The 16,702-nt window shown below is 38.8% G+C and overlaps 1 protein-coding gene across 1 annotated transcript in view; it reads left to right on the top strand.

Annotated features, from left to right (window-relative positions):
• LOC114664961 (cytosolic 5'-nucleotidase 1A-like) overlaps positions 1-11,685 on the top strand; it is a 64,949-nt gene extending 53,264 nt beyond the window's left edge. The window contains exon 6 of the mRNA XM_028819296.2: positions 9,154-11,685. Within this exon, the coding sequence (XP_028675129.2) occupies positions 9,154-9,519 (366 nt within the window). The 3' untranslated portion in view covers positions 9,520-11,685. The remainder of the gene's footprint in view (positions 1-9,153) is intronic.
• The last annotated feature ends 5,017 nt before the right edge of the window (positions 11,686-16,702 follow it).

The raw sequence follows: 16,702 nt of genomic DNA, 5'->3' as shown, positions 1-16,702 counted from the left end.
TTTCCCATTTTTACTACCTTTCTTATTCATACACAGGCCTTTTTATATTCCAACATACTGTATAATTTTGGGGAAAGCTTTTTCTTTAGCTTTCCGAACACCTTATTCCACTGACTGATTGCCACATAACATTCTTTTGTCAACCATTGCACAGACTTTTTCTTTAGTTTTTTTCTTCCTTTTTGCTATTACTTCTAAATCTGTCTGTTGAAAACTAATTGCATTTTATCTGCAAATGATTCAATAAACCTCTTCCAATCTGCTTTTTTCAAAATGTCACTGTCCTGCCCTCTGCCTCAAGCGCCCTGCCTGAGTCGATAGTCAGATAAACTCCTTTCCAATGACCAAACAGACAAGAGTTTACTGAAGCCAGTTGGAATAGGGTAAAATGAAAATGCCTTCAAAGCCAACCTGAATATTCAAAGCAAAGGAAGTGAGGTAAACATGTGCTCTCCATTTGTTTTTACTTTCTGGTGCACAGCTTGATGACATCATTGCCCAGAGACAGGCTATTCTTTAAGTAAAGAAATGCTGAATTTCACCACTAGATGGTGCTAATCTTAATCCTTTCCTATTTCAAACCTTAACTAGAACAGTACAGTCACCTCTTTATACCTCCTACCTTTTCTCTCTCTATATATGTTTATCTACACCTATTTCAACAAATATTGGGTAACAGTCACTTAATGTTATCTGATTCATTCCTGACAATCTTTTAGAACCTAATGTGAGACCTACTACATTTTATTTATTGTTTTTTACATTTATAATTTTACCACTACCATCATTTAAACTTACTGTACATATTGATGCATATCTGAATACTACTCTACAATCAAGCCATTTCCATCCTTTGTCAAACAACTCCATAAAGTACCACGTGCATTAAAATCTCCACACCATACCACCATTTTTTTTGGACCACCCTTTCACTTTATCTATTTAATCATTTGTAATTTAAACACATAGATTAGAATAACTCATCACTTTAATCCTCCCTTTTAAACCCACAGGACAAAAATAGTCACCTAAGAGATTGAAGAACAGCTTTAATTCTGTCTGGCATGGACAATGCCAGTAGACCATGTAGACAACATCAATTTTAATCCACTTTTTCAGCATCAAATCCCACAATTTGGCTAGATTTGGTTGGAAATGCTCTCCAGTGGTTCACTTGTTGCTCCAATTTTTGTGAGTCAGTAGAGATGCTACAATGCTTCAGAATTTGCATGCAATCTATCTATCTATAATTGCTGTATTAGAAGTCTGGGATAGACAGTCTGTGTTTATTTAAAACACAAAATGTAACACATGGTTGTGTTAATGCAGCCTTTTGGTTCAAGTGCCATCCAAGTGCCACTTAGAGAAGATCCAAGAGAAGATACTGCAGCATCAAAGCCAGGTCTACCAGGCTACAGAATAGTTTTTACCCCCAAGCTGTCAGACTCCTTAACTGCCTCAACCACTTCTAAAAACAGAACTTTTATACACGCAAGCCACTTTCCTGTAAAGACATGTAGAAAAGACTGAAAATATCATACTGACCTTTAAGTATTTTGACACTCTTGATATCCTCCTATTATTTATTTTTAAGTTATTATTTGCACTTCATGTTGTTACACTGCGGACCCTGAGCTTTGTAATTTCTTCTATCTGTATACTTGTATATGGTTGAGATGACAATAAAGTTTGCTTTGACTTTGAAGTGTGTCATCATCTCAACCAAGGGACCTATTTCCTAGATAGATAGATAGATAGATAGATAGATAGATAGATAGATAGATAGATAGATAGATAGATAGATAGATAGATAGATAGATAGATAGATAGATAGATAGATAGATACTTTATTAATCCCAAAGGGAAATTCACAACCAGCAAACCCCCGATTCTCTAAAGAATCGCAAATCCAAGAATGGCAATCACTTTCTGTTCCCTCCGATCTTTGGAGGGATGAAAAATCATGGAGGGTGGGAGCGTCCTGGGAAAATTTTCATTTATTTAAATAAATATATTTGTACTAAAGCTGTTTCTTTTTGGATCCGTGACTCCTTTGGTTCTGGTGTTTCAGAAGCGCGTTGTAGGCGCCTTCGTTCATTGTTTTTATCCATGTGGTCTCGTTTTTGTTTTTGTATGACTGTGTCGTTAGCTAGAAGTCGTTTGCTGTTAGGAATCATAACTAAACTTACTTTTAACACTGAATTACCTTAATGTGATTCAAATAAGCCACACTGACAGCTGCCACACTGAGTGCTAGCACAGTGGATTAGAGCACACTGACTGCTGGCACTGTGTAGTGGAGTAGCTGCTGGCACTTTGGAGTAGAGAACACTGACTGCTGGCACTGTGGAGTGGAGTACTGCTGGCACTGTGGAGTGCAGTACTGTTGGCACTGTGTAGTGGAATAGCTCCTGGCACTGTGGAGTGGAGAACACTGACTACTGGCGCTGTCAGTAGTCACCACTACCTCAAGTTTAAATATGTCACCATGGCAACTTGTTGGTGTGCACACTTTACCTTAAGTTTAGTTTACAGGTTGTGTTGTGTTGTTTGGGTGCCTCTGGGTTGACTCTGGGGCACTGAGGCACTTTGCGCGTATGCTTTTGGCATGGCTTGCTGGGGCGCTGAGGCGCTGTGCGCTTTCAGCACGGCTTGCTTCTGGCGTCTGGCATCCATGCATATATACAACCTTCATTTAGTAATGTAGATAACTGACACACCCCCAGAACATTAGAGAACCCACAGTCCTCAATGAATGCTTCATGTGTTTAACAATGTACTTGTGGACCCACATCAATCGAGTACAAGGAGAAACACAACTCATTAGACTAGATAACATGTTTCCATGCATCAATAGCCCAGTGTTTATGGCATTGAGCCCACTGTTACAGAGCAGCTTTGTGAAGAGCTCTTAGCAAGGGCCTCATCTGCAGTACTTTGCTCCAGATATCCATTGCATTGAGTTCCCTTCTGATTGTTCATCTATACATGGCTTTTTGTGGGCTTGCATTGACTGTTTACCACTATTCTTGCCTGGTGGCAAAATGGTTTGCTATCTCAGTATGTAATACATGATGATCCCTTTCTATAAACACTGTCTTTTGACTGCAGTTCTGATGACAATGAGCGCTTGACTATGATGTGTGCTACTGCTGGAAAACCTGTTAGACAATACACTTTCACAAACCTGCAAAGCTGTTGTGCTCTTGCATGTAATGCCCTTTGGCACATCTGAACACAACTACCCATTTTTGCCAATTATTCATGTCTCCATTTTTCATGGAGAGAACCAAACACACATGGTGCAGCAATACTCCTCATCACTCCAAAAAGCCTGTAGCACACAATACAGCAGTCTGTAGGACAGTGTTCATACTGGGGTACTGTCTGTTGGTGTCTGAAGTATGTACAGTTATCAATGAATGCTCTAGAGATTGTTCCTGCACTATGCTTGCTGGGATAGGCTCCAGCTTCCCTGCAACTCTGCTCAGGATAAAGCAGATTTAGAAATGGATGAACACCCATATTTTCACATTAATAACCTTTCCACTGCTATAGCCACAGGAAACACCTTGTAAAATAACTTACTAAAGAAGCCACAGCTATTTCTGCACTGTTTCTGAAGTCATGTTCACTCCTCCAGTGTACCACACCGTGTGTCTCTTCATGATGATGGAATGAAGGTGGGTGTCTCAGCTGTTCATGAGACCAACTTCATCAAATCCTGTGATGTGAAGCATGAAAACTAAGAGGTTTGATTTAACATTTATTTTAGGTAGAATACCCAGTTGGGGCTGAGAGGACTTTTTGCCTTTAGCCAGATTTTTTTTTTTTGCTCCAGCCTAACTGGACATTTTTTTTTTTTTTTTCTGTCCTCCTGGCCATCTGACCATACCTTGTTTTGTTGTTATTTATTTCTTTAAAAGTATTGCTTAATCTTAATTGTTTTCTCTTCTTGTAACTTTCTTATTGTCATTTTGTAAGGCACTTTGAGCTACATTGTTGTATGAAAATGTGCTATACAAATAAATGTTGTTGTTGTTGTGATTCTCCCTTATCTTCTGCAAAGCTTTATTTATCCAATGGTCTAGGAGTCTACACCTGCCTTCTTGAAACTTCCCACTTTTGTTAAAATATAACGTGAATCTTCCAGGGGTTCCTGGCCACTTACACTTTCACCCCTGGAGTTCAGTGTACCTGGGTGACATTTCACTGTCAGTCACCCATCCTGCCCTTTATCTTCAGGGTAATATGATGGCTATTACAATACAGTTTGTATCCAGAACCACCTGTGTGTTTACACTGTAATATTGCTTGCGATTCACATATGTGTACCCATTCACACTGGGGGATCTTTAAGTGCGTGCCAATCTGCATGAATGCAGCTTGCTTTAACATTACCTCACATGGAGTGGTAGGGAAATGTATAAATCTGCACATTACCTCACGCATTGTAAGGGCATTTAAAGTTTGGTACAAAATGTGAGAAATAGTTAGTTGTGACATACCCAAATAATCTTTATTGTAAAGCTGCATATAATGATACTATCACTTTAATTTCTGTTGAAAGTGTATGGCATCTCTGTTTAGATTGAGTGATCACATACTGTCAAATCTATATCTTATTTTGATATTTTGACCTTCATTGTTGTGCAGTGTTTCCAAATCATTAACCCTTCAGGGTTCTGCATCAGAGAAAGAGAACAGAAGCCCTCCCCGCAAGAAACATCCACTCACACATAAGAACAATGCAGCTGCACCAGGTGTAAAGGTGAAAGATGGCACCGTTTGGATGCAGCAACACATCGGTTGTCATCCTGCTAGTCAGTCTGCCCCACACCTGTCCTCCAACAAAACAGCATGGTTTACATATGTTTTGTGATGGCCTTTAGATAGATAGATAGATAGATAGATAGATAGATAGATAGATAGATAGATAGATAGATAGATAGATAGATAGATAGATAGATAGATAGATAGATAGATAGATAGATAGATAGATAGATAGATAGATAGATAGATAGATAGATAGATAGATAGATAGATAGATAGATAGATAGATAGATAGATAGATAGATAGATAGATACTTTATTAATCCCAAGGGGAAATTCACAATATATATACTTTATATGAAAACATTTATATGTTACTTATATAAAAGCCAGATCGAATTGTATTAACCTTTATTTATTTACGTATCTTCCTAAAGCGTAAAGTCACAAGTAGACTGCAGAGTTTCCTCTGTTTGATCGACATGGGCATGCTGATAAAGTACATGTGTACTGAAGTGACTTTAGCTGCAGGTGGAAGCTCCTGTCTCACCCTACGCAACTGTGTTTGATCTTATTCAGGAAAAGATCCCACTCGCCCCACAGGAGAAAGACTTTCCAAGACTAAGGTCATAAAGCTTATGAAACTGTTTCTGGACAAAGGCAGAACCATAACAACAGTTGCTTGGAGCTTCTACCTGCAGCTGAAGTCACTTTAGTACAGGATTTTAGAGTAAGTCGAAACAAGACTTCAAACCAAAGGACACGACACATAGTAATCTTCCATAATTAAATGTTTCTTTATACTAACCAAGTTTAAATGTTTTGGAGGGATAACTGTGCCGTATTCTATAATAACTATGGATCCTAACAACAAGGAAAAGCTTGAAGTTTAAACAGTGGAGAGAAAATAACTTTACCACATTAGATTTTGAATTTACAAAAATCTGAAAAATGTATTTTGAATGTAAACATTTACCTCCTGTATTTGCCTTATTTTTTATTTTGACTTATTTGTCCACAGTAGCATGAATAAGCTTTCATTTTTTCTATTCAGCTCCTTTTCTCCAGAAATGCAAATAAAACATGCATGATTTAGCTGCGGAGTATGCATTCTAAATGAACATGATAAGTGTTTATGAAGTAATTTTAGATAGATAGATAGATAGATAGATAGATAGATAGATAGATAGATAGATAGATAGATAGATAGATAGATAGATAGATAGATAGATAGATAGATAGATAGATAGATAGATAGATACTTTATTAATCCCAATGGGAAATTCACATTCTCCAGCAGCAGCATACTGATACAATAAATAATATTAAATTAAAGAAAGATAATAATGCAGGTGAAAAACAGACAATAACTTTGTATAATGTTAAATGTTAACGTTTACCCCCCCGGGTGGAATTGAAGAGTCGCATAGTTTGGGGGAGGAACGATCTCCTCAATCTGTCAGTGGAGCAGGACAGTGACAGCAGTCTGTCGCTGAAGCTGCTCTTCTGTCTGGAGATGATACTATTTAGTGGATGCAGTGGATTCTCCATAATTGATAGGAGCCTGCTGAGCGCCCTTCGCTCTGCCACAGATGTTAAACTGTCCAGCTCCATGCCAACAATAGAGCCTGCCTTCCTCACCAGTTTGTCCAGGCGTGAACTAATATAGTACTAATAGTAGTGCATCCATGACATAAATATAACATTATCAATTACAGTCAATGAGCCAGATGAGTTACAGTATTTCATTGTATCTTTATGCCTGCCTGCATATAAGACAAATTGCCTGGCACTCATTTAAGTTTTGCACTACAGAAATCTGTGATGCACTTAAACTGAAAACACTTATAACATCTATACATAGTAAACATTTTGAACAGCCATTAAAAAAGTTCCTCAGTTTAGTTTATATTTTACAACTGATTCTGAGTCAATCGAGCCAATAAAAAATTGTGGGTTTTTTGAAACAAGAAAAAGCTTCTTCCAGCAACTGCTGTGTACTTAAAATCTCTCTTATCGATACTCACATTCTCTAGTAATTTGATCATTGACGCTGAAACTAATGAGCAGGGAAACACTTATACTAGGACAATTAGTTCTTTAGTACTGTACATATCATATGTGTCTTAAGGGTAACCTCCATCCAGTTTTAAATTGAATAGTGCTTTTTGTGTAAGAGAGCGTTTACACCTTGTTATATGTTTCTAATGATTCATTGATATTTTTGACTCTTATTCCAGGTACTGTAAGTGCTGTACTTTTTACTTTGATCAATGTACTGCTCAAAGTACCTGTAAATAATTCATAATATAAATTATATAAATCAATCTGTTACTCCTTGAAGCAGCACATTAAAGTGCTGATTATCAGTACAAATCAAAGGTTGTGGCAGTTGCCTTGTAATATATTCACTTTTATTTTATATTGGTTGTCTAATAGTAATACCTCTCTGTAAATGAAGAACAGCATTGCAGCCAGGGTGATACTTTGTCTTCTCTTTGTGTATTTCTGGACTAGCATGAAATTTACAGTTGCAATATTGCATATTATTCTTTCTGGATCATGCCAGATGTTCACATGTTGGGTTGTTCAAGTTGCTTTAAAGATGATGCTTTATAGTTCTCAGTACTTCAGATGGGAAATATCTTGTTTCTGTTAGGTTTGTAGAGATGGATATAATTTAAAAAATAGTTACATCTGATTTTTCAGATGAAAAAGCAATTAATCATTTCAGTATGCACTGACATAGCCACATCAGCCTTCTGCATTGCTGTAGAAATATATGTAAATGGATTTATTCTGGGTTAATGACCAGCCCAAGCACTGAATTCAGCATAATGGACATTTCTGTTTGTTACCACAAGTTCAAAGACTTCAGCCAATTATCTTCCTCACACAGGGTGCAACACTTTAGTCTGTGGTACTGTATATGTGGGGTAGCGGGTCCAAAGCTCAAGTCAAAAAGGCCACTTTTTAAATACATAGTCGCCACATTCGTGGCTTAGAGAGGGGGCGTGGTAGTGTGGCTGGAGCGGTTCCCACGTGAATTTGTAATGCGGACGGTCCTCACTTAAGTGCACAGGTGAGGAGTTGTCTGCATCCGTAATTGTTTCCGGGAGCTGCTGATTGCCACACCTGATCCACGTCCCGGAGCATAGAAGTGCAAGCCGGTCAGGATAGAGAAAATAAGAAAGGAGAGAAGAAAAAGAGAACGGGAGGTTAAAGGAGAAGGAAGCAGGAAGGAGAAAAGCCAATGCGTGCACGAGCAAGAACAGGCTCTATTAAGGTGGAAGGCAGCTGGTAAGAGAGCCCCAGAGGAGTGTTTGACCAACTCTCGGAGGGGGGCTGTTGGAAGTGGTCGCTCCAGCTAAGCAGTTTAGAGGAGCTGGAGCGACCGGTAGAGGCAACGACTCTGCGCAGAAGGTAGCGGGAGTCATTGAGGCTTTGGGCATGTTGAGCCCCAGCGTGAGCGCCCTGGCTGCTGGGGAAGAAACCCAAGTCTCGGTCCGGCTGGAGCCCGACGTAGCCAGGGATCTGAGGGCTACCAGACTAGAAAAGAAGGAGCTGCATTTGTGGTAGGGTGACTCCCCTGTTGCGGGGCCTGAATGGGAGAAGCAGGAGAGCAGCTAGTAGAAGAACGCACCTGACTTTAGTTTTAAAGAAAGACTGTTTCCAGCCGTTATTTTAACCTTGGTTTTTAAAGGATTTTTTTCTAGTGTGTTTTTTAACCTCCACAGTTCTTAGTTTTTATGGATTATTTATTTAATGACTTATTTGATAGACTCTGCACTATTTATTTGGACACTATTTAGGTTTTGTTTATTAATAAAAGCACTTTGCACTTTTTGCACCATACCCTTGCTTCATGGTTGATGTCTTCACTGCCTAGGTCATCGGTGACATTACCGACGGTGTTGGGTTCAGAAGCTGGATAGGAGCATGGAGCGGAACCCGCATCGTTACAATATACTGTATTTATAATAAACTTGCTTTTTCTGTTTTATTATCAGCAACATACTGTACATAGAATCATTGTGCACTTTTGCCTAAATATTTGTGCATTTAGTGTGTCCTTTCTAAAAGATGACATAGATAGATATTTAATCTCTGTGAAATTAAGTGTTTAACTTTTTCATCAGCTTTTTCAAAGTCCCATTTGTAAAATATCAACTTATTGAATAACCTGCTACAATAAATGGCCGTTATAAGCAATTATAATTCATAAAGGCTTCCTAAAACATTGTTACCACTCAATACAAGTGTTGTGGGCTGTGAGCCTAAGATGACATTAGAAGCTCAAGAACAGTAAGTTGTGTATTAACTGCTAAAACCACTCCAGGGAATACACGCCTTCTAATTTGCTTCTCTTCATAATTACAGGGCCCCCTAAAGGGTTTTCTTGAAGCTTTGGGAAAGCTACAGAAGAAATTTTATGCGAAAGGACAGCGGATGGAGTGCCCAATCCGAACATACTTGGTAACAGCACGTAGTGCTGCCAGCTCTGGGGCGAGGGCACTAAAAACATTGAGGAGTTGGGGACTGGAGACAGATGAAGCACTTTTTCTAGCGGGTGCTCCCAAGGGCCCACTACTGGAAAAGATACGGCCACACATTTTCTTTGATGATCAGATGTTCCATGTGGAGGGTGCCACAGAGATGGGTACTATAGCAGCACATGTGCCCTATGGTATAGCACAGAAATACAATAAACCATCAAGCAAAAAGGAGCCAGTATCCAAGGAGTAAAAATAAAATGAACATCCAAGAAAGTGAAATTTTAAACAATAAAATACTGCTCAAATTTGGCTAAAACAAAGTTAGAAGCAAATATGGTAGAGGAGTGAAGGGCAATAAAATCTACATCGTGTGATGAAAAACTGGTTAAGTGCTTTGGGGTTCTGAGAAACTTTCATTTGCTTGGCAGTAGGAATTTGGCTTAAAAAAGTACCTTTTTGAAGATACTTAAGATAGGAAGCAAAGTCCTGAATTTTAAGAGCAGTCCAAATCCCATGTGGTTTTTCTGCAGTTTTCAAGTTGCACAGTCACTTGAATGTGAAGTGCTTGGTGAAATGTGTTTTACAGGGTACTTCATTTCATGTGCAATTCAAAAACCCACGTTTGCACACGTATCACCCTACTGCTGTTAGTTGTTCATTCAGAGGTTTTTGGGTCATCGTCTACTGTTCTGAAAGGATTAGCTTCCAGTGCTGTGCAGCAGCTGACAAATGTGAACATGGGAATTCCATGACTCCACCTCCTGCATTTTAATTTCTGCTTCTCAGATTTGTTGGTGCCTTATCTACTGTAATATTTCTGTCTTTTGGGTTCTTTATTATAAGAAAGTTAAACAAGATAATGTATCTATTTTATGCAATTTAATTTTCAGAACCCATTTTTTTTTTAAATGTTGAACTAAAAAGCAAACTGTTCAAAACTATAAATTACATTTTATTAATACCATACTCCAAATGATGATGTATCTGTACAATATGATGTTTGATATGTTTATGAAAGCATAATGTGCACTGAAGCATATAATTGTATAATAAATTCTTAAATTAATACATAGGGGTTGTACCAAAAGTAATAAGCATTCTAATTTTTCTGTTTGACTAAGATCAGATTAGTAAATTGCTACATGGCAGTTAGGTCTATAGGTCCTTCCTTTGCTTACTTTTTTACAGATTCTCATCCCAACTGTTTTTTGTTTGCTGCCATTCTGTAAGATTTGTGATCTCTTGCAGTAGAATTCCATTCCAGAGATGCATGAGAAGTTGAACCAGATGGTGCTCTTTTACAGTCTCCACTGTTATTTGATTGACCGCAGAGCACAAATTCTTGTTAAGGAGTTCATCATATTTACTTTGCTGTTCTTTGAAGAGAGATTCCATGAGCAGCCATGATGGAGTTGGTCAGCAATGTCTGTTTTCCCAACTTTAAACAGCTTTACCAACTGCCAGACACAGCAAGCACCCGTGTAGGAGACGCCATAAGCATGTTGAAATTATGCATGAGTGTCAGCTGCTAGGTTTTCTATTAAAAAAATAAAAACTCACTCACTACATATTGTCAAAATGAATGGTCCCTCTTAGCCATGTTATCTTTCTGACCTGGGAACATGTAACTGAGGCATGTGACATTATTCTTCATTCCTGTATAAAATGACAGTTGGAATTACTAGTTACCTTATCCCACATTTAAATTTTGTCAAGTATGTCTTGATGATTTCGATATGGTCATTACTTTTGGTACAAGCATTGTATAAGATGCTCCCATAAGGTTAGGACAAAGATTTTGTGAAGCTCAACAAAAATCTTTCCAAACACTTGGGGGAGTCACTAAAATATGGGATAAGGCCCCTTTAAACCACTATCTCCTTTACTGGTAATTTTCATTTGTTTGCTTAGTTTTTGAAGCTGTTTTCAAAATGGCACGATGGTGTGTTGCTCTTACCAATATTTGGAATGTGTTTTACTATAGGATCCCAATGAGAAGGGTCCGAGAATTTTTTCTTTTAGTAATGAGTATACGAATTGCAGTGTATCCATCAGAGATCATTATCATTCAAGGGGAAATTTCACAGATTTTCAACTCAATCACAGTGCTTTTGTTTATTTTCTAGAACTACCATCCAGGATTTAAGAGTAAATCAAAATAAGACTTCAAACCAAAGGACACAACGCATATCAATCTTCCATAATTAAATTTTTCTTTGTACTGACCAAGGTTAAATGTTTTGGTGGGTTATCTATTTATAAAAGACCCTTGAGGAATGTTTACAGCAGAGCATGAATATTTTGTGAAAGTCTCTTTTATTGTACTGTACTGTTTATGTTATGAATGTAAATGCTGTGTGTCTCTTTGTATAAATGGGCATTTGCAAATAAAATGGCACTTTATGACACAACTAAAGTGAGTCTTTGTTTTATGATTTCCTGTTGTTTTTGATTTCTGGTGTAACTAAATCTTCATTCATCCCTAAGCAGTGGTATTGAGACAAGATCACAGATTTTAACTTGATGCTGCTCTTAAAATTTGAAAATGTTGCTTCTTTGAAAATGTTGCTTCTCTGATACTAAATAAAACAACAGAATGAAATATTTTTAGACTCTGTGAATCCCAGCAAAGACCTTAACCTGTTCTATCTTACTTTAAAAAACTATATTCTATTTCTGAATCTCATTTCTAGCAGATCACCTGAAAGATGTTGAATCTAACAGCTAATATATTGTGTGTAAGTATTACCATGAAGTAATATGGTTAAGAAGAAGAAGAAAATTAAACAAAAAACAAAACATATTTAGCTAACTCTCAGACCTCAACTTTAGTAAGTGCTAACATTACTGTGTATCTCATACCTAGATGACTTACTTTTACTAGCTACCACATCTGGGAAGGTTACATACCTGCTGCTTCATTCAAATCTCAGAACAGTCCGGCTGCTGCTGCTCCTTTCCCAGCTACAGAGAGCTGTGTAGTTAAAAGTAGTTCTTTCACTTCAATAAGTTGTCAGTTTGCAGTGGTTTTCTTTACAATTTAGGGATTGTCTTGCAAAATCCAATGAACTCTTCTGCTGCAGCTGCTTTTTCCGATGTTAAGTACCCAAAGTAAGCTTAACAAGCATGGGTGTTACCTGTAATTGTGCCAGATGTCTAGTTCTACATGTGTAGATAATAAGGCTTAAGCAGGCTCAAAAATTAATTCTTGCATAGCATTCTTCACTTATTCAGGCAAAGATTTACAGAAAGTCACAAATGTAATGGCTCTGAGTTCTGGTATAACACAGTCAAGTTTGGGTTTTTGTTTTTGAAATTCTGGAACTGCCATCTTGTGGTGGTTTTGGCATGGCTGCCATCATATTGTTCACAGCATTGATATGCCCATTGCAGGTCATCATCATGTCCTGCCTATAAAACATTCCAGTGAAGTACTGCAAAATATCCCAGCTTTGGATCCCTTTATATATTTTTGCATTCTTTCTTAGAGTAGAAGAAGCTAAAAGATGTTACTCCGAAGACATTAGTGTCAGGCCTTTGTTGATTCTTTCTTCTTTTTTTTGTGCTTGAAATTCTTCACCTGGCTGCGGGGGTCCTGACTGTACGGAATTGGGGCTTCTGGCCACCAGAAACCTGCACATATCTTGCTTTTGGAAACCCTTACAACACTGGCACACATTCTGTTGTCTAGCAAGTAAACTAAATCTGGAGTTGTCCTTATCAGCATTTTTCATCAACTTTATGTTAGGCATCCTGAGTTACAACAAAGGGGAAGTGTAACACTTTAGCCTGGGAAAATAAGGTACAGTATATGAAAAAACATTATAGATGTATGTAAAATTATGAAAGAAATACATAAGAAAGCATACTCCAATATTACTTTTAAATCAGATCTGCACCAATATCGTGGATCACAATCTGAAGATAGTTAGCTGTGAATTTCATATACATTATTGATAAAGTTCAGTAACCACTTTTCAAGCAATCTGTTGTAGCCATGTAAGCCATGCAATGATTCATAACTTGATTTGTTTAACATTTTAAATGTTTTTAAAATTGTGTCTCCATAGGAAAACATGTTCAGTGTCTCCTACTACAGCTTCAGTTCCTTTTTAGAGACAAATGCCAGCAACCCAGCAGTGACCTTTTATCTTAAAGGTTAAGGTCCAAAAATAGCATCCAAATCTGTTTTCAGTGGCTAAGATGAAAGCCTGTTATGCCAATTTTACATTTGGAGCTTGGTAAGGGAGATTATAACCAGATACATTTTAGGCACACCGACCGCTACTTAAATTGTGCCGAATTCAGCTCTTTTGTGAACAGAATAGATATACTTAAGATTTTTACTATTTTCTGATAACGCAGGACAAGGAAACTCATATACATGAAAACAAAACACCATAAACCTGTAAAAAAACAGGTTGAGCTCCTGTTAAAAAGAATAAAATAGATTTTAAAAAATATTTTAAAAAAACATGAGAGGAATGAGTGGCAACAGACTATGTGGATATATACTGCTCAAAAAGGAGCACTTTTTAATCAGAGTATAGCATCCAGTCAATGAAACCTCTGGGATATTGATTTGGTCGGTTAAGTAGCAGAGGGGGTTGTTAATCAGTTTCGCTGCTTTGGTGTTAATGAAATTAACAACAAGTGCACTAGAGGGGCAACAATGAGACGACCCCCAAAACAGGAATAGTTTAACAGGTGGAGGCCAATGGCATTTTTCCCTCCTCATCTTTTCTGGCTGTTTTTTCACTAGTTTTGCATTTGGCTACGGTCAGTGTCACTACTGGCAGCATGAGGCCTTGGACCCTACAGTGGTTGCACAGGTTGTCCAACTTATCCAGGATGGCACATCAATACGTGCCATTGCCAGGAGGTTTGCTATGTTTCCCAGCACAGTCTCAAGGGCATGGAGGAGATTCCAGGATTCCAGGTTACTCTAGGAGATCTGGACAGGGCTGTAGAAGGTTCTTAACCCATCAGCAGGATCGGTATCTGCTCCATTGGGCAAGGAGGAACAGGATGAGCACTGCCAGAGCCCTACAAAATGACCTCCAGCAGGCCACTGGCGTGAATGTCTCTGACCAAACAATCAGAAACAGACTTCATGAGGGTGGACTGAGGGCCCGACGTTCTCTAGTGAGCCCTGTGCTCACTGCCCGGCACCGTGGAGCTCGATTGGCATTTACCATAGAATACCAGAATTGGCAGGTCCACCACTGGCGCCCTGTGCTTTTCACAGATGAGAGCAGGTTCACAATGAGCACGTGACAGACATGAAAGGGTCTGGAGAAGCCGTGTAAGAACATAATGCTGCCTGTAACATCGTTCAGCATGACCAGTTTGGTGGTGGGTCAGTGATGGTCTTGGGAGGCATATTCATGGAGGGACGCACAGACCTCTACAGGCCAGACAATGGCACCTTGACTGCCATTAGGTAACGGGATGAAATCCTTGGACCCATTGTCACACCCTAAGCTGGTGCAGTGGGTCCTGGGTTCCTCCTGGTGCATGACAATGCCAGGCATCATGTGGTGAGAGTATGCAGGCAGCTCCTGGAGGATGAAGGAATTGATACCATTGACTGGCCCCCACTTTCACCTGACTTAAATCCAATAGAACACCTCTGGGACATTATGTTTCAGTCCATCTGACGCCGCCTGGTTGCACCTCAGACTGTCCAGGAGCTCTGTGATGTCCTGGTCCAAATCTGGGAGGAGATCCCCCAGGACACCATCTGTCATCTCATTAGGAGCATGCCCCGACGTTGTCAGGCTTGCATACAAGCATGGGGGGGGGGGGGGCATACAAACTACCGAGTACGATTTTGAGTTGCTGCAATGAAATTTTGGCAAAATGGACTAGCCTGCTGCATCATTTTTTCACTTTGATTTTCGGGGTGTCTTTGATTTCAGCCCTCTGTAGGTTGTTCATTTTCATTTCCATCCAATGATGTGGCACCCTTTCACTCCTAACACATTACCCTGTCCATAGGAGTATACATATCCAAAATGATTTTTTTCCCAATGAGATCTGATATGTTTTCAAAGTGTTCCTTTAATTTTTTTGAGCAGTTTATATAACCTGTGCCATAGTAACAGTTAAGGATGATTCCCAAAAGAATATTTACCTATTAGTAAGTTGCAGAGGATGAATTAAACAAAAAACTGGGCAAAATCAAATTTTCATGTTTCTCACAAGGGTTATTTAATACTTATTCCTGTGTACCTTAAGAGACAGAAAAAGAAAAACAAAACAGAGACATCAAAGAAAGGAAAGGTTTAGGCGATTAATTTCTTACAGGTTCAGTAAGTGGATGGAGTCAAACTCCATCAGTGTCGCTATTTGCCTTCACTATGGATTCGCCTTGATTTGGCAGGGACAAAAATAGCTGGACACGTTACCCTACTACCCCATCTTGCGGTGAAAAGGAAAATCACCAAACCTTATTGACTCGAGGGCTGGCAGAAAACTAAGAACATCTTCACCAGAGAGGCGGTAAATAGAATAAACCTATGTATTCAGCATCATATTTTGTACTGAAAGTGCCTGACGAGGAAACTGTATTTTTAAGTGTACTTTCTTAATAGAGCGGAGATTTTACAGCTCAAATTTAGTAAATTATCGGAGGCGCAGGTCCATCTTCAAGTTTCGAGCATCCAGCTTTACTAACATTTGACCGGACAGCAGGGTTCGTGTCCTCTTGGACTTTCGAGCGTCGATACAAAACATGACTTTTTTTCTTTTCGAAATGATTTCTGATAAGTGTTCGAATTGTTAAAAAAAAAACAAGACCTGGGATTTCACTGATTTTCGCGGACCGGCACAAAACTGATTACTAGGGTGCTGTACCGTGTTAGCCATTATGAATTACATCTTGCCTGAGTTGCTTCGAAAGCTTGCATATTGTAATCTTTTTAGTTAGCCAATAAAAGGTGTCGTTTTGCTTGACTTTTCACTGATACTCTTTGTAAACCAGATGCTGCTCCTCGATGTACATCCCCAGCCAGGTTTGTGTCGCGCATGCGCTCCATTTTCACGCAGGCGTACAATCATCTCTCTTTAAGGTACTGTCTGATCTGTGTATTTCCAAACATTTTTCTGAATATGAAACCTCATTCTATTGGATGATCAAAACTATATTACCCATGTAAATTTAATTCTACATATCCGTGCCACCACAACCCGAAAAGCAAAAACAAAGAAATGTGACCGTGGAGGAGGGCACTATGGGAGTGGTTCGGCGTCAGCCTACAAACTGTACTGCCTACTAGCGATGCGATTCGCATTTTTTCGTCGTATTACTACTGTCAGGATTGTCTTTGCTGGTCCAGACATGTTGGCTGCATTACTGTTGCGGAGTCTGTAGACCACCATATGAGTATTTAATTTTATGGCATGCACACGAAAAAATGTGCATCCTAACT

This window comes from Erpetoichthys calabaricus, chromosome 14, assembly GCF_900747795.2.
Source record: "Erpetoichthys calabaricus chromosome 14, fErpCal1.3, whole genome shotgun sequence".
Taxonomy (NCBI): Eukaryota; Metazoa; Chordata; class Cladistia; order Polypteriformes; family Polypteridae; genus Erpetoichthys; species Erpetoichthys calabaricus.
The sequence above is the reverse complement of the archived record's forward strand: the minus strand, read 5'-3'. Positions and strand labels throughout refer to the sequence as shown.